At 44.4% G+C, this 23961-nt stretch overlaps 1 protein-coding gene across 3 annotated transcripts in view; it reads right to left on the bottom strand.

Moving 5' to 3' along the window:
• septin10 (septin 10) overlaps positions 1-23961 on the bottom strand; it is an 82356-nt gene that overhangs the window by 43158 nt on the left and 15237 nt on the right. For all 3 annotated transcript variants that reach the window (XM_085999032.1, XM_085999030.1, XM_085999031.1), the window contains exons 3-4: positions 20866-21061; positions 10891-11077 (exon numbers count right to left, since the gene is read on the bottom strand). In XM_085999032.1, coding sequence (XP_085855158.1) covers positions 10891-11077; positions 20866-21032 — 354 coding nt within the window. In that variant the 5' untranslated portion in view covers positions 21033-21061. The remainder of the gene's footprint in view (positions 1-10890; positions 11078-20865; positions 21062-23961) is intronic.

Below are 23961 nucleotides of genomic sequence, written 5' to 3' on the forward strand. Positions count from 1 at the left end.
TATCTCACAGCTTGCACACACTACCAGCTATTTAACCATGACAGCCACATCACCCAAACAATGCACCACATTCACTGACACACTTCCCTCTCTCTTGCAGGACAAGATGGTGAATAACCGATGCGGCAGGAGCCAAGTGGCGTGGGACAGGCGTGGCTGCATGTCCTTATCCCCATGGAGGAGACGGTGCTGCCATCATTGGAGCGGCCATTGCTGAGGCTGTGACCAGCGGTGGGACAGAAACGAGAGACGACGACGGTATTCTCCTTCTCACATCCCACTTCCCCCTCATCCCACAATCTTCTGATTTATAAGCTGCAGATGGTGTAAGCATGCACCTCTTGCTCTCACCCCATTCCCTCACCACAACGCTACACTTGTGCCTTTCTCCTTTCAGATACCAAAGAACTGCAACCTGGCCAGGCAGTGGTGGAAGAGCAACAGGTGGAAAAGCAAGACGACAGTGATGAAGAAACACAGTCACTCGATTTCACACTCTCAGCCACTAGCTCAGATATTGACACTGCATGTAATTTAGAGGATAGTTTAGAGGCGGGATCAGCACGTGGCGAGGCACCGGGCACGAGTGGCCTGCAACCAGGGCAAGGGTAGTGCAGGTGCCAGCTCGCCAGAGGTCCCATACAAGTTCTGCTGCAGAGGACTCAGATGAGCACTTTGATGGGGAAGGCTGATCAGCATACACAATGAAATGCTTGGTGCATTGGCAAGCCGGTCAGAAAGCCTGCATGCAAGGAGGAGTTCGGCACCAACTTTGCACAGGGCTTTGTGCGGAGCTCAGAGCCCATCCTTTCCAGCATGCAAGTAGTGGCCAACTCCATTAGCACACTTGCGGACCCAACCATGATACAGCGTTTGATGGCCAATGTCTCAGCTTCCATTGCAGCACAAGCAGAAGCCACGCAATGTCTGGATGCTGCAGTGGAAGCTCAGGCTTCTGTCATGCAAGGTTAGCTTGCTGCCGTGCAAGCTCAGACTGCTGCCATCATGGCTGCGGATACCAGTCCAAAGGGCTTGCAGGGTGCCACAGCAGTCCAGCAATCTGTAACAGATTACTAGGATTGCTGAGGCGCCGCAATGTCAAAGGGTAGCCCTTGTCGCCCAGTAGCCACCCTTCGGTTTGTCGTGGTGACTCAAATTGCGCTGGCACAGCAGACTGTCGCAGAATGAAAGCATCATGACTGCCGCCAGGATATCTGCCACTGACCTGCATATGATCACACACCAGCTGAAAGTTGAACGAATGGAATCCCTTTCGGTTGTGGTACATCAGAGTTGAAATGCGGCGCCCACAAAACAACGTGCGGTCAATAGCAGCCTGCACCATGGGGTAGCTGCCCGCAAAGCGACGTGCATGCAGTCAATGGCAGCCTGCACCATAGGGTAGCCTACAATCGTCGCAAAGCCACGTATTCGCTCTGCCTGCTGCTCTATGGCAAGAGAAAATGAAATGTAGTCAGTGACCTCCCTTATGCAACAGTGGACAGCAAACTGTGAGATGTTGCAAATATCTCCAGCTCCAACCTAGAAGGAGCCAGACGCATAAAAGTTCATTGCCATGGTCACCTTCACAGCTAATGGCAATGCAGTCCTCGCCCGGCTCTTGAGGTTGCAGTTGTGGCTGTAGCAGATGACAGATTTCAGTGAGGACGTCCTTACTAAAGCACAGACATCTGACACACTGTTCATTGCCGAGGTTGAGGTAGAATTGCTCCCTGAAGACCCTGGGTGGATATGGCCTCCTGCTAAGAGCCCTTCTCCCCCTCCTCCTCCCTCCGTCAGCAGCTTGTCTTGCTCGGTGTCGCCTCTGCTCATTCTCCCAGTCATGCTGTAGTCCAAGGAGAATGCCTACTACTGCACCCATGTCTGGGAGCAAGTGGATTGTGCAGAAAGTCTTGAAGTCAGGACAAAGTCCTCCAGCACGTGCCACACCACTCCCTGTAGACTTTAGCAACTTTCAAGAACTCTAGAAAGCACAAAACACTTGTACAATCGCAGCAATAGCCAGCAGAACGCAATCAGCAACTAACCTGAAAGTTGATGATCACTTTAAATAGTGCTGGTGGGGGATCCTGCTGCTGATGCGTATTCAGCTGAGAGCTTAGGAGAGGGCGTTAGCTAGAGTGTTGAACTCCAAAATGGCAGCACTGGCATCAAATCAGCGTTGCATGCATACTTCCGGCGGACGCTCACTGCGTTCGTTTTTATTTATTTAAATGGGTGACTTCCAATCTTTTTTGGGGAAAAAATTGGATGATAGAAATTAACACTACCTTCGAAAACTCAAGTACTTGATTTCTCCCAGCCACCCTTAATTCAAACTAGCAAATTTCAAAACGCCATGAAAATTATACATAATAAACTACTGTTTAAATACCAAATACAACTCTTAGCAGGAATACACTTTCACTTTTCTTCCAACACTAACAAAATTCTGAAATTGAATACAAAGATTAAACCCAATTAAGTATAATGTACCTATGAAATCCAAACCTTGGTGTGGGCTACAATAAAATTATCCCTTTACAGCACCTGTTCTCATCTCATTTCAGGTAACATTAGCCTTTTAGTAATGTATCCGAGTGGCAGAGTCATGTTTCGGAACCTCTTAGTAACGAAATGGCTCCCAAAGTCACAAATGACATCCTTTGAGACTGTGGCAAAGGTAAACTATCCCTCCTCGTCCTTCTCGATCTGTCTTCAGCCTTTGACATGGTTGACCACTCCATCCTCCGCCAATGCCTCTCCACCATCGTCCAGCTGGGTGGGACTGCACTCGCCTGGTTCCATTCTTATCTATCTAATTGTAGCCAGAAAATCGCCTGCAATGGCTTCTCTTCCTGCTCCCGCATCGTTACCTCTGGTGTTCACCAAGGATCTATCCTTGGCCCCCTCCTATTTCTCATCTACATGTTGCCCCTTGGCGACATCATCCGAAAACACTGCGTCAGCTTCCACATGTACGCTGATGACACCCAGCTCTACCTCACTACCACGTCTCTCGACCCCTCCACGGTCTCTAAATTGTCAGACATCCAGTACTGGATGAGCAGAAATTTTCTCCAATTAAATATTGGGAAGACCGAAGCCAGTGTCTTCGGTCCCCGCCACAAACTCCGTTCCCTTGCCACCGACTCCATCCCTCTCCCAAGTATCTGTCTGAGGCTGAACCACACTTCACAACCTTGGTGTCATATCTGACCTGGAAATGAGCTTCCGATCACATATCTGCGGCATAACTAAAACCACTTATTTCCACCTCCGTAACATTGCCAGTCTCCGCCCCTGCCTCAGCTCATCTGCTGCCAAGACCCTCATCCATGCCTTTGTTACCTCTAAACTTAACTATTCCAGCGCACTCCTGGCTGGCCTCCCACATTCTACCCTACGTAAACTTGAGGCCATCCAAAACTTGGCTGCCTGAGTCCTAACTCACACCAAGTCCTGTTCACCGATCACCCCTGTACTTGCTGACCTCCATTGGCTTCTGGTTAAGCAACGCCTCTATTTCAAAATTCTCATCCAGGTTTTCAAATCCCTCCATGGCCTCGCCCCTCCCATGTCTAATCTCCTTCAGCCCCACAACCACACCCGCCCCCCCCCCACCCAAAAAGAGGTATCTGCGCTCCTCTTAATCTCCCACTTCAGCAGTCCTGATTATAATCACTCAACCATTGGTGGCCGTGCCTTCTGTTGCCAAAGCCCTAAGCGCTGGAATTCCCTCCCTAAACCTCTCTGCCTCTCTTTCCTCCTTTAAGGCGCTCCTTAAAACCTACCTCTTTGACCAAGCTTTTGCTCATACATAGATACATAGAAGATAGGAGCAGGAGTAGGCCATTCGGCCCTTCGTGCCTGCTCCGCCATTCGATGAGATCATGGCTGATCTTTTAATTCAGTATCCCGTCCCCGCCTTCTCTCCGTAACCCTTAACCCCTTTTGCCCGTAGAAATATATCTAATTCCCTCTTAAATATATTTAATGAGCTGGCGTACACTGCCCTCTGTGGCAATGAGTTCCACAGGTTCACCACTCTCTGAGTGAAGAAATTCCCCCTCATCTCTGTCCTAAATGGTTTAGCCCTTATCCTCAAATTATGTCCTCTAGTTCTGTTCTCACCCGCCAAGGGAAACATTCCTTCTGCATCCAGTCTGTCTAGACCTGTCAGAATTTTATACACTTCTATGAGGTCCCCTCTCAATCTTCTAAACTCCAGTGTGTACATCCCTAAACTACATAGTCTCTCCTCATAGGTCATTCCCGCCATTCCTGGTATCAGCCTGGTGAATCGCCGCTGCACCCCCTCCATGGCAAGAACATCCTTCCTCAGATGAGGCGACCAAAACTGTACACAGTACTCGAGGTGTGGTCTCACCAGTGCCCTGTACAGCTGCAGCAAGGTATCCCTGTTCCTGTATTCTAACCCTTTTGCTATGAAGGCCAGCATACCGTTTGCCTTCTTGACCGCCTGTTGCACCTGCATGCTCGCCTTCAGTGACTGGTGTACAAGAACACCCAGGTCTCTCTGTACTTCCCCCTCTCCCAATCTATTGCCATTTAAATAATAATTTGCCCTCCCGTTCCTGCACCCAAGGTGGATAACTTCGCACTTGTCCACATTATAGTGCATCTGCCATTTATCCGCCCAATCGCCCAGTCTGTCCAAATCGCTCTGGAGCTTCCTGGTCTCTTCCTCTGAGCCCACCCCCCCTCCTAGTTTAGTGTCGTCTGCAAATTTGGAAATGCTGCATCCGACTCCCTGATCCAGGTCATTAATGTAAATTGTGAACAGCTGGGGGCCCAGGACAGATCCCTGTGGTACCCCACTTGTTACTGCCTGCCATTCAGAAAATGAGCCGTTTATTCCAACTCTCTGTTTTCTATCTGACAGCCAGTTCCCTATCCACGCCAAAACTTTCCCCTTTATCCCATGAGCCTCAATTTTCCATGCTAATCTTTTATGTGGGACCTTATCGAAGGCCTTTTGGAAGTCCAGGTACACCACATCTACTGGCTCTCCCCCATCTATTCTACCAGTTACTCCCTCAAAAAATTCCAATAGATTAGTCAAGCACGATTTACCCTTTGTAAATCCATGTTGACTCTGTCCTATCCTGTCCCCATTTGCTAAGTGCTCCGCTATTTCATCCTTAATGATGGACTCCAGCATTTTGCCCACAACTGATGTAAGGCTTACAGGTCTGTAATTACCTGCTTTTTCCCTACCCCCCTTTTTGAATAGTGGGGTAACGTTAGCTACCCTCCAATCCATCGGCACTGTTCCCGAGTCTAATGAATTCTGAAAAATCATCCTTAGTGCATCCGCTATCTCTAGGGCCACCTCCTTCAGTACCCTAGGATGCATGTTATCAGGCCCTGGGGATTTGTCCACCTTCAATCCCTTTAGCTTCCTTAACACCATATCCTTAGAGATATTGATTTGCGTCAGTTCCTCCTTTGCCAATGTCCCTATTTTTCCCGATATCCCAGGGAGGTTTTTTGTGTCTTCCTTCGTAAAGACTGACCCAAAGTATGCATTTAGTTGATCTGCCATTTCCTTATTTCCCATTATATATTCCCCCGTATCTGACTGCAATGGACCAACTTTGGTTTTCACCAGTCTTTTCCTTTTGATATATTTATAAAAGCTTTTGGAGTTAGTTTTATATTTTATATTTTCCGCCAGCTTGTTTTCGTAAGCTATTTTGCCCCTCTTGATTATGCCCTTTGCCCTCCTTTGCTCTATCTTAAACTGTTCCCAATCTGCCCTAATTTCTTCTTATGTGGCTCGGTGCCAGATTTTTGTCTTAGAACACTCCTGTAAAGCGTCTTGGAACGTTTTACTACATAAAAGGCACTATATTGTTGTTGTTGATCACTGAAAGGGCGGGGGGGGGGGGGGGGGGGAAGGAAGAAAAGATACTGAAAATGTTATGTTTTAAAAGGAACTTTCTTCATGCAACTTAAAAAAAGATAGGTAGTTGAGGTGCTAATTAGCTAGCTTTGATGATGTTTACTCAGACTACAAATATTAAGCAATTAGTTAGCTTGTATTGGTAATCAACGAACAGCTCAAACACAATATCTTGGGGAGTCAATGGTTCCAGGCACTTGGAGGGAGGTCCAACTGGCCTTAAATCTCTTGCTACGCACAGCCAGAAAACTTAACACAAAGACGCAGTGGTTTTTGAAACCAAAATATACAAAGCAGTAATCCCCAGTAAATGGCTGCAAGAAGCAGAATATGCAGGAAAAGTTAGAAATTTGTTTGTTAATGTCAAACAAGACAACCCATGTACGTGGGGAAATGTAGCACTCATTATTTTTGCATTATACAAAGACAAGTTTCAATTCAATTAAGTGAATTTGATCATAACTGTTGCTCTATATTTCCACTCCGTGAAATGAAGCAGTTTAATTATTTATATCAAGCCTCGCCTCATCCAAGTATTTGCTTGGTATGCCTTTGGAGATTGAAACATAGAAGATAGGAGCAGGAGTAGGCCATTCGGCCCCTCGAGCCTGCTCCGCCATTCAATGCGATCATGGCTGATCATCCAAATTCAGCACCCGGTCCCTGCTTTCTCCCCATACCCCTTGATCCCTTTAGCCTTAAGAAATATATCCAACTCCTTCTTGAATATATTTAATGAATTGACCTCTACTGCCTTCTGTGGTAGAATATTCCACAGGTTCACCACTCTCTGGGGTGAAGAAATTCCTCCTCATTTTTGTCCTAAATGGCCTACCCCTTATCATCATTAGACTGTGACCCCTGGCTCTGGACTCCCCGACCATCAGGAACATCCTTCCTGCATCTAGTCTGTCCAGTCCTGTCAGAATTTTATAAGTTTCAATGAGATCCCCTCTAATTCTTCTAAACTCCAGCGAGTACAAGCCCAATCGTACCAATCTCTCCTCATACGTCATTCCTGCCATCCCAGGTATCAGCCTGCTAAATCTTCGCTGAACTCCTTCCATGGCAAGAACATCCCTCCTCAGATAAGGTGACCAAAACTGCACACAATACTCAAGATGTGGTCTCACCAAGGCCCTATACAACTGCAGCAAGACATCCTTGTTCCTGTACTCAAACCCTCTCGCTACGAAGGCCAACATACCATTTGCCTTCTTAACCGCCTGCTGTACCTGCATGCTTACCTTCAGCGACTGGTGCACAAGGACACCCAGGTCTCGTTGCACTTCCCCTTCTCCCAATCTATTGCCATTCAGATAATAATGTCTTCCTGTTTTTGCCACCAAAGTGGATAACCTCACATTTATCCACGTTATATTGCATCCGCCATGCTTTTGCCCAACCTGTCCAAATCATCCTGGAGTTTCTCGGCATCCTCCTCACAGCACACACGCCCACCCAGCTTTATGTCGTCTGCAAATTTGGAGATATTACATCTACTTCCCTTGTCTAGATCATTAATATATATTGTGAATAGCTGGGGACCAAGGACTGATCCCTGCGGTACCCCACTAGTCACTGCCTGCCACTCGGAAAAAGACCCGTTTATTCCAACTCTTTGCTTTGTCTGCCAACCAGTTCTCTATCAAGTCAATACCTTGCCCCCAATCCCATGTGCCTTAACTTTACACGCTAATCTCTTATGCGGGACCTTATCGAAAGCCTTCTGAAAGTCCAAATACACCACATCCACTGGTTCTCCCTTATCTATTTTACCAGTTACATCCTCAAAAAATTCCAGTAGATTAGTCAAGCACGACTTACCTTTTGTAAATCCATGTTGACTTTGTCCGATCCTGTCACTGTTTTCCAAGTGCTCTGCTATTACATCTTTTATAATGGACTCTAGCATTTTCCCCACTACTGATGTCAGGCTTACTGGTCTGTAATTCCCCGTTTTCTCTCTACCATCTTTTTTGAATAGTGGGGTAACATTAGCTACCCTCCAATCCATGGGTACTGTTTCAGATTCCATCAAATGCTGGAAGATGATCAGCAATGCATCTACTATTTCTAGGGCCACTTCCTTAAGTACCCTAGGATGTAGATTCAGGTCCTGAGGATTTATTGGCCTTCAATCCCGTCAATTTCCCTAACACCATTTCCCTACAAATACCGATTTCTTTCAGTTCCTCCCTTTCATCAGACCCTATGTTCCCCGACATCTCTGGGAGGTTATTTGTGTCCTCCTTTGTGAAGACAGAACCAAAATATGTATTTAATTGGTCTGCCATTTCTTTGTTGCCCATTAGAAATTCCCCTGATTCTGACTGCAAGGGACCTACGCTTGACTGCACCAATCTTTTTCTCTTCACATATCTATAAAAGCTTTTACAGTCAGTTTTTATGTTCCCTGCAAGCTTACTCTCATTCTATTTTCCCCTTCTTAATTAATCCCTTTGTCCTCCTTTGTTGAATCCTAAACTGCTCCCAATCCTCAGGATTGCTGCTTTTTCTGGCCAATTTATATGTCCTCTCCTTGGATCTTATGCTATCCCTAATTTCCCTAGTTAGCCACCTTTTTTCTTTTATTTTTATGCCAGACAGGGATGAACAAATTCTGTAGTTCATCCATGCGATCTTTAAATGTTTGCCACTGCCTATCCACCGTCAACCCTTTAACTAACGTTCCCCAATCCATCCTAGCCAACTCGCGCCTCAGACCATCGTAGTTTCCTTTATTTAAATTCAGGACCCTAGTCTGAGTCAACTACTTCACTCTCCATCTTAATGAAGAATTCTATCATATTATGATCGCTCCTCCCCAAGGGGCCTCGCACAACAAGATTGCTAATTAATCCTCTCTCATTACATAATACCCAGTCTAAGATGGCCTGATCTCTAGTTGGTTCCTCGACATATTGGTCCAGGAAACCATCCCCTATACACTCTAGGAATTCCTCTTCCACAGTATCGTTACTAATTTGGTTAGCCCAATCTATATGTTGATTGATGTCACCCATGATAACTGCTGTGCCCTTATTGCACGCGTCTAATTTCCCATTTAATGCCATCCCCAACCTCAGCATTACTGTTTGGGGGTCTGTGTACAACTCCCACTAACGTTTTCTGCCCCATGGTATTACTCAGCTCTACCCATACAGATTCCACATCATCAGAGCTAATATCCTTCCTTACTATTGTGTTAATCTCCTCTTTAACCAGCAATGCTACCCCACCTCCTTTTCCTTTTTGCCTGTCCTTCCTGAATACCCCTGGATGCTAAATTCCCAGCCTTGGTCACCCTGAAGCCATGTCTCCATAATCCCAATTATATCATATCCGTTTACATCCATTTGCACGGCTAATTCATCCACCTTATTACGAATGCTCCTCGCATTAAGACACGAAGCCTTCGGGCTTTTTTTTTTTATATAAACACTCTTAGTCCTTTTAGAATTATTTACTGTGGCCCTGTTTGATTTACACCCTCGATTTCTCTGCCTTCCACTTTTGCTTTTCTCCTTCCTGTCTTTTGCTTCTATCCTTGCTTCCTTTTCCTCTGTCTCCCTGCACAGTTTCCCTTGTAAAGTATTTCTTTACAAGGGAGGAAGAGGATGATCAACATATGAAATGGTTTTCTAAGAAGGGTGGTTGAGGTTGGTAAATTGGACTCAACTAAGAACAGCCAGATGATGTAATAGAATGAGTTGGTATTTTGAACGATAAGATCACAATGGGCTGAAGGGCCATCTTCAATCAAACCCATCGTGTGACTACAACCCTAAGGTGAGCAAACAAAGTGTTGCAAAGAACCTACTTAACATAGAATTTCCTGATAATCAACTACATTCTTTCTTGCCAAGTCTCAGTAATAAAATTAATCATAAATCCTTTTCTATGAATGCCACGGCACAAAAAGATATGGAACACATTGCAGCTACTACATTGAAAAAGTATCAAAACCTATGAAATTGCACAGAAGTACAAAGAATGAAGTCAATTAATTTAACAAATGGGTTCAGAAGACATACAAAACACTTTGCCCTTGTTCTCATGCTTTCATGTTCATCAACTTAATCCCTTAAATCAGATAATCTTCTAGATACTCATTAATAAGGCAAATAAGAGTCAAAAATGTTCTGAAGTAATAATGTTAAAAATAGCAAAACAGATAACTTTTGAAATAAAGAAATCTATGCAAGAAGAAATTATGCCACATTTATAACACACGCGATTTTTCCTTTGAGGAAATGGGTGCAAGATAAAGCCAGCAAGAATGCATCTTGTTCCAACAGGTCTTCTATCCATACCGTCTCATCATTTTCCAATAAAATGGCAAAGAAAGAAGCTGCTTCATCTTCCAGAGATCAAAAGCTGCTTCATCTTCCAGAGTTCAAAAAAAAAACATGAGCACTGACACCACATTTGAACAAGGACAAAGCAAACACATACTAGATGTTTATAAAAATATTACTGCACTATACTGGACTTTTTGATAAACCGGCACCACGCCGGTCCCGTATAAAAAAGTTTCTTGTATATGCACACATACCAGCATTAACATTAAGGACTTACATTCCTTAATTTGTAATTAGTAAACTTGCCAACATAGATTGAAAAAAAAACTAAAAAAGTGAGATTTTGGTGTTACTCTACAATGAGGGCTGGGTTAGGGAACTGCAACTGCTGGGCTCTGCTCCCAAGCAGCTTGTGGTGAAGAGACAGACGTGATACATTCAATATCGCATTACTTAATAGAGTGACAGGAGGTAGGAACAGCTGGATTAGGCAATTAATTCTCTAATCCTTTATATTATAAAAAGGAAATAATATGCCTTCAAGAGTAATGAAGAAGTGTGGAAAATAAGCAAGTAACACAACATTTTCAATTTCCATGATGATCAACAAGAATTTCATCCTAACAGAACCTTATTCTTAATCTAAATTTGACCTACCTTGCTATCCAGTTTTTTCATGGTCACTAAATCTAGTGACTTAAGAGAATGGCCAGTGGGAGAAATGAAGTACAGACAGGCATGGATACGAGAATCATGATAATTGTGCAATGAACGTTTAATCTTCAACTCTTCTTGCAGATAGGCCTCAAACTGTGCATCAATGTAGTCAATGATAGGTTTATAGCTAAGAAAACCCAAAAGTAAACAAATGAAATACAAAACACTGAATACCAAAGAAAATCTGAATATAGATTATAAATTGTCCATTGTTATTGCTTGCTGCTTGAGCATTTTGGATTAGGTGGCACAATTGCTAGAATGTTACCGTTTGAACACTGGGACTCAGCACAAAGTGATATAGCCAACGGCTCAGTATGGACAGTGGGTGCCAAAAGTGTTCTACTTTCCAGTACTTACACTCCTAATCTTCGATCAGTACAAAATTTTACACTGTTTAAACTGAGTAAGTATGGAGTTAAGCACTAAAATATACCCATTGATTATAGTCCACAGCAATATATCGAAAAGGTCTGATTTTCACTTGTGGTTAAAACTTTCATTTTAATCCAAGGATTCCAGTAAGGACAATTTCTCAGGAGAGACATAATAAAAACCTCCTGTATTTAAGCAGTGCACCAAACATAAAAAATGTCCCACGGTGCATTACCAGGCCAGGGGGGAGAAGGAGAAGGAAAATGAACATGGTGCTGGCAGAAAAAGCTTATTTACTTGGAAGAGTTGTGACTATGGGGGTTAGGATTAGGGAGAAATGGGCCACATTTCAACATTCAATTCTCTAACTCATTTCGCTCTCATTTTAAAAGACACACATGGGATGGAGTTGGGACATGCATAAAGGGTATGGCCTAAGGATCAGGGAGGGAGGGAGGACTTCCGATACAAATGTGAGCTGTACACATTTCAAGTGATCCTAGAGATGCAAGTACAGATATTGGATAGGATAAACATAGATAGAAAGGAGGTACTAAACTGGCATCACCCAGTCCAGCTGAGGGAAGCTAAAATGGAGATAGCAGAAGCTCTGACTACAATCTTTCAATCCTCTGTGGATATGGAAGTGGTGCCAGAGGACTGGAGGATTGCAAATGTTACACCCGTGTTCAAAAAAGCAGAGGGATAAACCTGGTAACTACAGGCCAAGCAGTCGAACATCAGTGGGGGGGGGGGGGGGGCGGAAACTACGAAAGAGGGTCCAGAGGAGGTTTACCAGGCCGATACCAGCGATGAGGGGCTTCAGTTATGTGGACAGATTGAAGAAGCTGGCATTGTTCTCCTTAGAGTAGAGAAGGGGAGACCTAATTGAGGTATTTTGATAGTTTCACTTGCTCCGTTTTCTCTGGCAAGTGGGTCGATAACTAGGGGTCATAGATTTAAACTAATTGACAAATGAGACATTTTTTCAGACTGAAGTTGTTAAGATTTGGAATGCACATTCTGAAAAGGGTGGTGGAAACAGATTCCATAGGAACTTTCAAAAGTTAATTGGACATGTACTTGAAGAGGACTAATTTGCAGGGGAAAAGGCTGGGGTGTGGGACTAAACTGGACAGCTCTTTCAAAGAGCTGGCACAGGCAAGGCGGGAGAAATGGCTTCCTTCTGTGCTGCAAGATTCCAAAGAAAGCAGTGCAAGGAGTTTATTTGTAATAAGCATGAGCAGCTAACTACATTGAAGGAAACAGTAAGTGAGCTTAAGCATTTTACTGAATATGATGTTTTCTTACACAAGATTGCCCAATCTATACTTGTTCCCACACAGAATGAAGCCAAGTTCAGTATTCCTATAGCAAAACAATTATTTCCTGTTAAGCTAAATAGATGCACCCTGAGCACATCTGGAGAACAGCACACCTGCACCAACAACAACAACTTGTATTTATATAGCACCTTTAACATAGTAAAACTTCCCAAGGCACTGCACAGGAGTACTGCAAGACATTTGACACAGCCACATAAGGAGAAATTAGGGCAAGTGACCAAAAGCTTGCTCAAAGGAGGTAGGTTTTAAAGAGCATCTTAAAGAAGGAAAGAGAGGTAGCGAGGCGGAGAGGTTTAGGCAGGGAATTCCAGAGCTTAGGGCCAAGGCAACAGAAGGCACAGCCGCCAATAGTTGAGCGATTATAATCAGGGATGCTCAAGAGGGCAGAATTAGAGGAATGCAGATATCTCAGGGGGTTGTGGGGCTGAAGATTACAGACACAGGGAGGGGCGAGGCCATGGAAGGATTTGAAAACAAGGTTGAAAATTTTGAAATCGAGGCGCTGCTTGACCGGGAGCCAATGTAGATCAGCGAGCACAGGGGAGATAGGTGAACAGGACTTGGAGAGTTAGGACACGGGCAACTGATATTTGGATGACCTCAAGTTTATGTAGGGTGGAATGTGGGAGGCCAGCCAGGAGTGCGTTGGAATTATCAAGTCTAGAGGTAACAAAGGAATGGATGAGGGTTTCAGCAGCAGATGAGCGGAGGCAAGGGCAGAGACAGGCGATGTTACAGAGGTGGAAATAGGTGGTCTTAGTTATGCTGCGGATATGTGGTCAGAAGCTCATTTCAGGGTCAAATATGACACCAAGGTTGCGAACAGTGTGGTTCAGCCTCAAACAGATGGAGTCAGTGGCTAGGGAACGGAGTTTACGGCGAGGACCAAAAACAATGGCTTCGGTCTTCCCAATATTTAATTGGAGAAAATTTCTGCTCATCCAGAACTGTATGTCGGACAAGCAGTCTGAAGCACCAAGGATGGAAAGAAGAAAGCACAAAGTGGTGGACTGCTCAGATTGCTTCTTCATCACCATCAACAACAACAACAACAACTTGTATTTATATAGCACCTTTAACTTAGTAAAACAGCCAAGGCTCTTCACAGGAGCGTTGAGAGGTAGGCTTTAAGGAGTGTCTTAAAGGAGGAGATAGAGCTGCAGAGAGGTTTATGGAGGGAATTCCAGAGTTTCAGGCCTGGGCAGCTGAAGGCACAGCCGCCAATGAAGGAGCGATTAAAATTGGGATGGCCATAATTGGAGGAGCACAGAGATCTCAGAGGATTGTAGGGCTGGAGGAGGTTACAAAGATAGGGAGGGAGAGGCCATGGAGGGATTTGAAAATGAGGATGAGAACTTTAAAATGGAGACATTGCCTGACCGGGAGCTAATGTAGGTCAGCGAGCACAGGGACGATGGGTGAACAGGACTTGGATGAGCTCATGGAGGGTGAAAGAGTGGAGAATAGCCAGGAGAGCACTGAAATAGTCAAGTCCAGAGGTAACAAAGGCATGGATGAGGGTTTCAGCAGCAGGTGAGCTGAGGCAGGGTCAGAGACAGGCAATGTTATGGAGGTGGAAGTAGGCTGCTTTGGTGATGGAGCAGATATGTGGTCGGAAGCTCATCTCAGGCTCAAATAGGACGCCAAGGTTGCGAACAGTCTGGTTCAGCCTCAGACAGTGGCCAGGGAGAGGGATGGACTTAGTGGCTAGGGAACGGAGTTTGTGGCAGGGACAGAAAACAATGGCTTTGGTCTTCGCAATATTTAGTTGGAGTAAATTTCTGATAATCCAGCACTAGAAGCTACACCATTACATAAATTTAAAACAGAAATGGAGAGTTTCCTAGAAGTAAAGGGAATTAAGGGTTACGGGGAGCGGGCAGGAATTTGGACATGAGTCTAGGTTCTGATCGGTCATGGCCCTGTGGGTAGCGGAGCAGGCCCAGGGGCCGTGTAGCCTGATCCTGCTCCTATTGCGTGTGTCTAATTCGGTTAGATTCAGGAGATGGTTCTGTGATAGTGGATTGGCGGTTAGGATCAGATCAGCCATGATCTTATTGAATGGTGGAGCAGGCTCAAGGGGCCGATTGGCCTACTCCTGCTCCTATTTCTTATGTTCTTATGTTCTTATAAGAGACAGTGGAGGGGTCAAAAGAGGTGGCGGTGGATAGAGCTGGGTGTCTTCAGCGTACATGTGGAACCTGACGTTTTGTTTTCAGGTGATAGTCACCGAGGGGCAGCATGTAGATGAGAAATAGGAGGGGGCCAAGGATAGATCATTGGGGAACTCCAGAGGTAGCAGGAAAAGAACCCACTGCAGGTAATTCTCTGGCTACAACTGGACAAACAAGAATGGAACCAGGCGATGGCAGTCACTCAGCTGGACAATGGAGGAGAGGCGTTGGGAGGATGGTGTGGTCAACCATGTCTAAGGCTGCCGATAGGTCAAGAAGGATGAGGAGGAATAGTTCACCATTATCACAGTCACATAGGATGTCATTTGTGACTTTGATTAGGGTCATTTCTGTGCTGTGGCAGGGTCAGAAACCTGATTGGAGGGGTTCAAACATGGAGTTGCAGGAAAGGTGGGCACAGATTTAGGAGGCCAGAAAACAGTCAAGGACATGGAGAGGAAAGGGAGGTTGAAGATGGGGTGGTAGTTTGCAAGGACTGAAGGGTCAAGGGTGGGTTTTTTTTTTTTGGGAAGAGGTGTGCAGCACCTGAGGAAAGGGAACTGTTAACAATATCAGCTAACATGGGGGTCAAGTAAGGAAGTTGGGTAGTCAGCAGTTTAGTGAGAATAGGGTCGAGGAAGCAGGAGGTGGGTCTCATGGACAAGAGGAGAGAAACTAGAGAAAGATGCGAGTTCAGGGCTAGGCATGGGGAAGTTTAGCCCGGTGGGCTAGGGGAAGGAAGAGAAGCGGCAGAGGCAGCTGAACAGATGGTCTCAATCTTAGTGACAAAGAAGTCCATGAGCTCCTCGCACTTGTTGGAGGGGAGGGTGGAGGAGAGGCAGGGGAGAAGGATTTAAAGACAACAATCTGTAGTGGAGAAGAGAAGCCAGGCGTTATATTTGCATTCCAGGATAATCCTGCAATAGTCTACAGATCTGGCAGCAGAGAGGAGGACAAAATAGTGCTTTCTGTGATCCAGCTAGATCTGGCAATGAAGGACTAAACCAGTTGTCCGCCATAAATGTTCAAGTCTGCAAACCTTGGATTCAAGTGAGCAGAGATGAGGGTGAAAGTGAGTAATGGTTTTCATGGTGACAGGGGTAACAAAGGTGGAGATGAGGCTGTGATTGAGCTGGAGAAACGTCATGGTGAATTAAGGGCTAAAGTTGGGAAATTGAAAGTGCCATTGTAAGTGACTTGGGGAAACGTTTCTTTCGTGGGGCAGACACAGAAGGAAGGAAGTGGGGCTGGGATGGAAAGGGGGATGCAAGTGGCGAGGGATACGAGGAAGTGGCCTTATCTGTGGAGGTGGCTGTGAATATGGGTTGGGGAGTTTATATGGAGGGAGAGATTAAGGAAGGATAGGAGTGCAGTGAACTCAGGAGTTGAGTTGAGATGGAGGTTGAAATCACTGAGGATGAGAAGTTGCTCCGTGCAGAGGCTGAAGGAGGAAAGCAGTGAAGTTATCTTTGTGAGAAACTTGGTTGGTACTTGGGTGGGCGGTAGAGAACCAGGATTTTAAAGGAGACACGAGTGAGGTGGAACAAGGTGAGATGCTCAAAAGAGAAGATGCCAGAGGAGTGGGGGGGGGGAAAGACCAAGGTGTGATTTGGTGATAAGGGCCACACCACCACCATCACAGCAGTCTCAACAGGGAAAGCGGTGGAAGGTATAGCCAGACAGGGAGATTTCATTAAGGGGTAAGGTATCATCACCCATTAGCCAAGTTTCCGTCAAGGCTATGATGTCGATGCAATCATCCACAATAAGCTCATGGATAGCAAGGGCCTTATCCAGAAGTGAACAAACATTCTGGAAGGAGATGCAGAAAGGGGCGGCGATAGCTGATCTGCTGGCAGAGTCCACGTGGTCAGCGCTGGAAGGTGTGAGTGGTTTGGGAAGGAGCTGGCAAGATTAGCCCCCAGCAGGCACATTGGGCAGAAAGGTCAGAGAGCAAGTAGGATGGGGCAGTTGGGGCAGCTGCTCGTAAGGATCAGTAGACTGACGATCACATTAAAATCTGATGTGGATGGTTGGCAAGATAAGATGATTGAGAAGGGTAAGGCAAATGTAAATATTATTTCTTGGAGATCAGTTAGATGTACTGATGGGGAACTATGTAGGTAGAAGGATTTAAATGATACCTGGGGTGCCACAATAGCTGACATAGATAATAGAATTGACGGATGCTAAATAGATCGCCTAATGGATCTACTGTGTGGGGACAAAATTACATTATGGACAGGTGGTCAGAAATCATGGAACACAGATATAAAAAGATAGTATGTCACTTTAAACAATACAGGAATCAGATTGTTGCTTCATAGTTTTGCTAACTATGAAACTAACTACTGATCTATTGAAGTGTAGTCACTGTTGTAATGTAGGAAATTCAGTAGACATCTACTTACATTTCCAAAAGGCACTTTATAAAAGTGCCACTAGGGATTGTGCAAAATAGTTAGAGCTTAGTGTGGTGCATGAAATGAGAAAATGGATTATATAATTGGCTAAACAGTTGGTCATTTAAAATGGGTAACTTTTCAGTGGGCTCCAATCATGAGTGTTAATGATTTAGTAATCTGGAGGACATAGGCAGTACAGTAATTACATTTGCAGAGGACACTAAATTGTGTGGCAGAGTCAGTAATCTAGAAGAGCAAAATTGATTGTAACTGGATTTGGATTAATTGGGGAAGTGGATTTAAGATTTGCAAAAAGTCCATCATGTAAAAAAAAGTGTGCAGTTGCATAGGTATAGTTAAGAAGGAAGAATATAATTAATCATTGTAAGTAATTGAGGGGGGGAAAGATTTAGAATTGCAGTGCCAGAAGAATGCAGCCAAAGCAAACAGGCTCCCAGGCTGTAATGCCCAGACTATTCATTACAAATTCATTTCGATATGGTCCCGCATAAGAGATTAGCGTGTAAAGTTAAGGCACATGGGATTGGGGCAAGGTATTGACTTGGATAGAGAACTGGTTGGCAGACAGAAAGCAAGAGTTGGAATAAACAGGTCTTTTTCCAAGTGGCAGGCAGTGACTAGTGGGGTACTGCAGGGATCGGTCCCAGGACCCCAGCTATTCACAATATATATTAATGATCTAGACGAGGGAACTAGATGTAATATCTCCAAGTTTGCAGACGACACAAAGCTGGGTGGGCGTGTGTGCTGTGAGGAGGATGCCGAGAAACTCCAGGATGATTTGGACAGGTTGGGTGATTGGGCAGAAGCATGGCAGATGCAATATAATGTGGATAAATGCGACATTATCCACTTTGGTGTCAAAAACAGGAAGGCAGATTATCTGAATGGCAATAGATTGGGAGAAGGGGAAGTGCAACGAGACCTGGGTGTCCTTGTGCACCAGTCGCTGAAGGTAAGCATGTAGGTGCAGCAGGCGGTTAAGAAGGCAAATGGTATGTTGGCCTTCGTAGCGAGAGGGTTTGAGTACAAGAACAAGGATGTCTTACAGGACTAGACAGACTAGATGCAGGAAGGATGTTTCCGATGGCTGGGAGTCCAGAACCAGGGGTCACAGTCTAAGGATAAGGGGTAAGCCATTTCAGGCAGAGATGAGGAGGAATTTCTTCACCCAGAGAGTGGTAAACCTGTGGAATTCTCTATCACAGAAGGCAGTAGAGGCCAATTCATTAAATATATTCAAGAAGAAGTTAGATATATTTCTTAAGGCTAAAGGGATATGGAGAGAAGGCAGGGACAGGGTACTGAATTTGGATGATCAGCCATGATCTCATTGAATGGCGGAGCAGGCTCGAGGGGCCGAATGGCCTACTCCTGCTTCTATCTTCTAGGTTTCTAAAAGCAGTACCACCAAAACAGGATTATACAAGGTCTTAGGAACACATTTGAAGTACTGAATCCAGTTTTAGTACCTTCGGAAGTACATTTTGATTCTGGAGAAGATGCAGAGAAGGGAAACAAAGATAATTCGGAGGTTGTATGTCCGGAAACCTCGATCTAACGGCAGAAATCAGCAGCCATTTTGGTTCGTTTTTTTTTTCCTTCTCCTAGCATTTTTTTTTTTTATAAAAACAGTCAGGCTCTGAAAAGCGTCTCTGTAGCTTAGCAACAGCTTCAGAGACGCTTCCAAGGTACGGGCCGAGTGTTTACAAGCTGTTGCTAAGCAACAGTGTTTGTTGTCAGATACGGAGATGAAAACCTCCATATCCTTCAACATTAGCGCTGGTCTATCCGGAAGTTGATAGATCGGCAGCAGCTTGGTCCCGTCGGTGCCGGATATCGCGAAGTTTCCTGTACAAAGATAGACTTGATGCCTTGGGTTTGTGCTCACTGGAGAGAAGATCTGATCCAGGAGATTATTAAAGGCATGGCTATCATGCCATTAGATCATGCATTTGAGGCTCTAGGATCAAGTTGGGTTAGTGGCCACCCTTACAAACAGGGAAAGCAAGTGGTGAGACTGCATGTCTGGAAGTGTTGCTTTTCCCCCACAGGGTGATCAACTTGTAAACTGTATTCCAGAGAAGGTAGCGAAGACCTATTCCTTATAGTCTGTTAGCGGGTGTCAGGTGAGCATTGCATGAGAGATAATTCTAAATTATTCTAGAAAATAATTAGTGTCTGGGATCACCTGGGGCTTGCACTGACCAAGCATGAATAGGTGGTTAGGAATTTTTTAGATTGAACTCGTGAATTGGTAATGTATCTCTATTTTTCTGTCTCTCCCAGGAGATTGGGGGTTGGCACAAGTGGATAAAATCAGATACCAGAAAGCAGTGAGCTGCACAGGGTTGATGCCTTTTCCTCATCCTGGATACACAAAAAACAAAATAAAGAATTAGATGGCATGTCATGGTGAGGGAGTTAGGAAAGGCGACTGAATACTTGTTGAAAAAAAATGGGATAAGTAGGTTTTAAATGTGGAGAGATAATTAGAGAGGCAGAGGGGTTTATGGAGAGAATTCCAGAGAGCTGAGCTGAGGCCACTGAAGGATCTGCCATCAATTGTGGGGTAAAGCAAGGGCACGATGCACAAAAGGCCAGTCAGAGGGCCAAAGGGTGTGGGCGAGAATACAAGGCTAGAGGGGATTGCAGAGATAGGGTATAGCTGTGGAAGGATACGGTCAAGAATTTTATGTTTAATGTGATGGGTAACCGTAAGCAGGACAGTGTACAGGTGGCAGATATTTGGACAAGTTAGGAGTTTATAGAGGATGGGAAGACAGCGAGTAGGACAATGGAGAAATTGAACCTACAAGGTGACAAAAAAGGATGGATAAGGGAAGTGCTGGGGCTGAGGTAGAGGCAGAGACCAGCAATGTTGCAGAATTGGAAGCAAACAGTTTAGATGGATAGAATGTGAGGTTTCAAGCTCAGCTCTGAGTCGACCAAAGCTTTCTTGTTCAGCCTGAGTGCGTGGCCAGGAGGAGGATGTTCTATGAAGATCCTAAAATCAGTGTTGTTGCTTATTGTTTGAATTAATTTGTCCAAGAAATTTCTTGCCTCAAGAGGTGTATGGTCTTCCTGTAGCGCAGCTGAAAGAAATTTTGACTTGTCCACAACAATGTAGGACAGGCAATCAAACAACATAGGGGGTCGAAGGAAATGGAGTGGCTGGGTGTCATCATACGAAAGTTGATCCTGTGCCTTCAGATGCGATTACCAAGAGATAGTAAATGAGGAAAAGGAGGAAACCAAGAATATATCCTTATGATTCTCCAAAGATGAGAGAGCAAGAAAAGCCATTGCTGGGGGAAGTACTGGGTACCTTTGGACAGGTAGGAGTGGAACCACATGGGGGCTGTCCAATGGACCTGGACAATGAAGGACAGGTGATGGATGAGGATGGGATGGTTTAGCTACCATACACCAAAGACACAATGTGATTCTACAATATTTCATATTTCTGGTGGTACAATATTCAAAAATCCAAAATCCTAACTTAGGAAAACTCTTGTAATCAGTTGATAGTTGTAATCAAATACAAATAAACGCCCAACAGTTTCATGGGGAATTTTTATGCAAATCGCTTACCTGTCTTCTTTATTTATCTGGTCGCCAAAGCCCACTGAATTTACAATGGTTAATTTTAAGCGGGCAGTACTCTCTTGCAGTTCATATGTCTGAGCCTTCAATTTTACTCGGTTTTCATAATGTGTTGATTGGCTACTCTCAAAATTGGTGTTAAACAAGGTATCCATAAGGGTGGACTTTCCAATGCCAGTTTCTCCTGAAATTACAGAACAGAGAAAAGAAAAGTGATATATTTTGGTAGGAACAATGAGGAGAGGCAATATAAACCTAAATTATACAATTTTAAAGCAGGTGCAGGAACAGAGAGACCTGGGGGTGTACATACACAAATCTTTGAAGGTGGCAGGACAAGTTGAGAAGGCTGTTAAAAAAAAGCATATGGGATCCTTGGCTTTATTAACAGAGGAATAGTACAAAAGCAAGGAAGCTATGCTAAACCTTTATAAAGCGCTGGTTAGGCCTCAGCTGGAGTATTGTGTCCAATTCCAGGCACCACACTTTAGGAAGGATGTCAAGGCCTTGGGGAGGGTGCAAAAGAGATTTATTAGAATTGTACCAGAGATGAGGGACTTCAGTTATATGGAGAGACTGAAGAAGCTGGGGTTGTTCTCCTTAGGGCAGAGAAGGTTAAGATGAGATTTGATAGAGGTGTTCTTTGATAGAGTAAATAGGAGAAACTGTTTCCAGTGGCAGGAGGGTGGGTAACCAGAGGGGACAGATTGAAGGTGATTGGCAAAAGAACCAGAGCCAACATTCTTTTTAAAAACACGAGTTGTTGTGAATTGGAAAGGACTGCCTGAAAGGGTGGTGGAAGCAGATTCAATAGTAACTTTCAAAAAGGAATTGGATAAATACTTGAAGGGAAAAAAATTACAGGGCTACAGGGAAGAGAACACAAGAAGCATAAGAACACAAGAAATAGGAGCAGTAGTAGGCCATTCGGTCCCTCGAGCCTGTTCCACCATTCAATAAGATCATGGCTGATCTTCTACCTCAACTCAACCTTCCCACACCATCCCCATATCCCTTGAATCCCTTAATATCCAAAAGTCTATTGCTCTCTGTCTTGAATATACTCAACGACTGGAATTCTCTTCCAGAGGGCTGTAGCTGCTCAAAGAGTCACAACCCATTGAGTGAGGAAATTTCTCCTCATCTCAGTCCTAAATGGCCGACTCCTTCTTCGGAAACCGTGACCCCCTAGTTCTAGGCTCCCCAGCCAGTAGAAACATCCTCCCAGCATCTACCGTCAAGCCCTGTAAGAATTTTATAGGTTTCAATGAAATCACCTCTCATTCTTCTAAATTCTAGGGAATATAGGCCTCGTCTCCTCAATCTCTCCTCACAGGTCAATCAGCCCATCCCAGGAATCAGCCTGATGAACCTTTGTTGCACTCCCTCTAAAGGCAAGTGTATCCTTCCTTAGGTAAGGAGACCAAGACTGTACACAGTACTCCAGGTATGGTCTCACCAAGGCCCTATATAATTGCAGTAAGACTTCATTACTCTTGTACTCTAATCCTTCTGTGATAAAGGCCAACATACCATTCGCGTTAACTTTCAGTGATTTGTTTACAAGGACTCCCAGGTCCCTCTGAATACCAACATTTCCCAATCTCTCACCTTTTAAAAAAGATTCTGCTTTTCTATTTTTCCGACCAAAGTGGATAACTTCACATTTCTCCACATTATAGTCCATCTGCCATGTTCTTGCCCACTCACTTAACCTGTCTGTCGCCCTTTGTGTCCTCCTCACAACTTATTTTCCCACCTAGCTTTGTGTCATCAGCAAACTTAGATACGTTACACTCATTCCCTTCATCCAAGTCATTGATATAGATTGTAAATAGCTGATGCTTGCGGGACCCCACTAGTTAGCTTGCCAACCCGAAAATTACCCGTTTTACTCTGTTTTCTGTCAATTAACCAATCCAGGCTAATATATTACCCCCAATCGCATGAGCCATAATTTTGTGTAAAAAAAAATCTCTTCTGTGGCACCTTCTCGAATGCTTTCTGAAAATCCAAATACACTACATCTGCTGGTTATCCCTTATTTACCCTACTAGTTACAACCTCAAAAAACTAACATTTGTCAAACAGAATTTCCCTTTTCCCAAACTGACCCTTCCCAATCAGATTATGATTTTCTAAATGCCCTATTACCACGTCCCTAATAATAGATTCTAGCATTTTCCCTACTACTGATGTCAGGCTAACTGGTCTATTGTTCCATTTTCTCTCTCCCTCCTTTCTTGAATAGCAGGGTTACATTTGCTACCTTCCAATCCACAGGGGCCATTTAGATAGGTCTACCAAAGAGCCGGCACAAACACAATGGGCCGAATGGCTTCCTTCTGTGCTGTATCCTTCTATGAAACCTCAAGTAGTTACGGTCATTAAAAAAAATCTAATGCAATACTGGCTTTTATGGCAAGAGGTATAGAATATGAAAGTCAAGATGTAATGGTCAATCTATATAAACACTTAGTAAGATCACAGTTGGAGTAGTGTGCACGGTTTTGGGCTCCAAACTATAGGAAGGATGTTGAGGCAAGAGACGGTACAGCAGTTTCACTAGCAGGAAATACAAATACAAAGAAAAACTTGAAAAATTGCAGTTGTTAGAATAGAGGAGATCACAGGGTGATTTGATAGAAGTATTTAAAATGATGACGGGATGTGACAGATAGAAACAGATAGTCTCCTGTTACTGGAAACTATCTGTTGAGGAGTAGGGGTTCAAGGCAGATGAGTCTAATGGAAAAGATGAGCTTCAAGAACTGGATAAGATTGGAGACAGCAAGCAAGTAGAAGAGTTGGGAGAAACTGCAGAAGTAACAAGACATTGGAGGTAGGGTGGGTGGATGGTAGACAAGGAAGGGGGAAAAGAGAGAAAAAGAGGGGTCAGCACCAAACAGGGTAGAAGAATAAAATTAGTATTTTTTTTTAAAAGCTCGATAGTATATAAAGGAAAAGTAACTTGCTATATTTAGTAAAATGCACTGGCGTCAAGCCCATGGAGTCCAGTAGGATTCTTGTAGGCATGTAGTTAACAACTACTGGCATTCCTTAAGTACCTCACCCAAGTGGGCA

The sequence above is a fragment of the Somniosus microcephalus genome, chromosome 10 (assembly GCF_052327205.1).
Source record: "Somniosus microcephalus isolate GS21.2 chromosome 10, FLI_Smic_1.0, whole genome shotgun sequence".
NCBI lineage: Eukaryota > Metazoa > Chordata > Chondrichthyes > Squaliformes > Somniosidae > Somniosus > Somniosus microcephalus.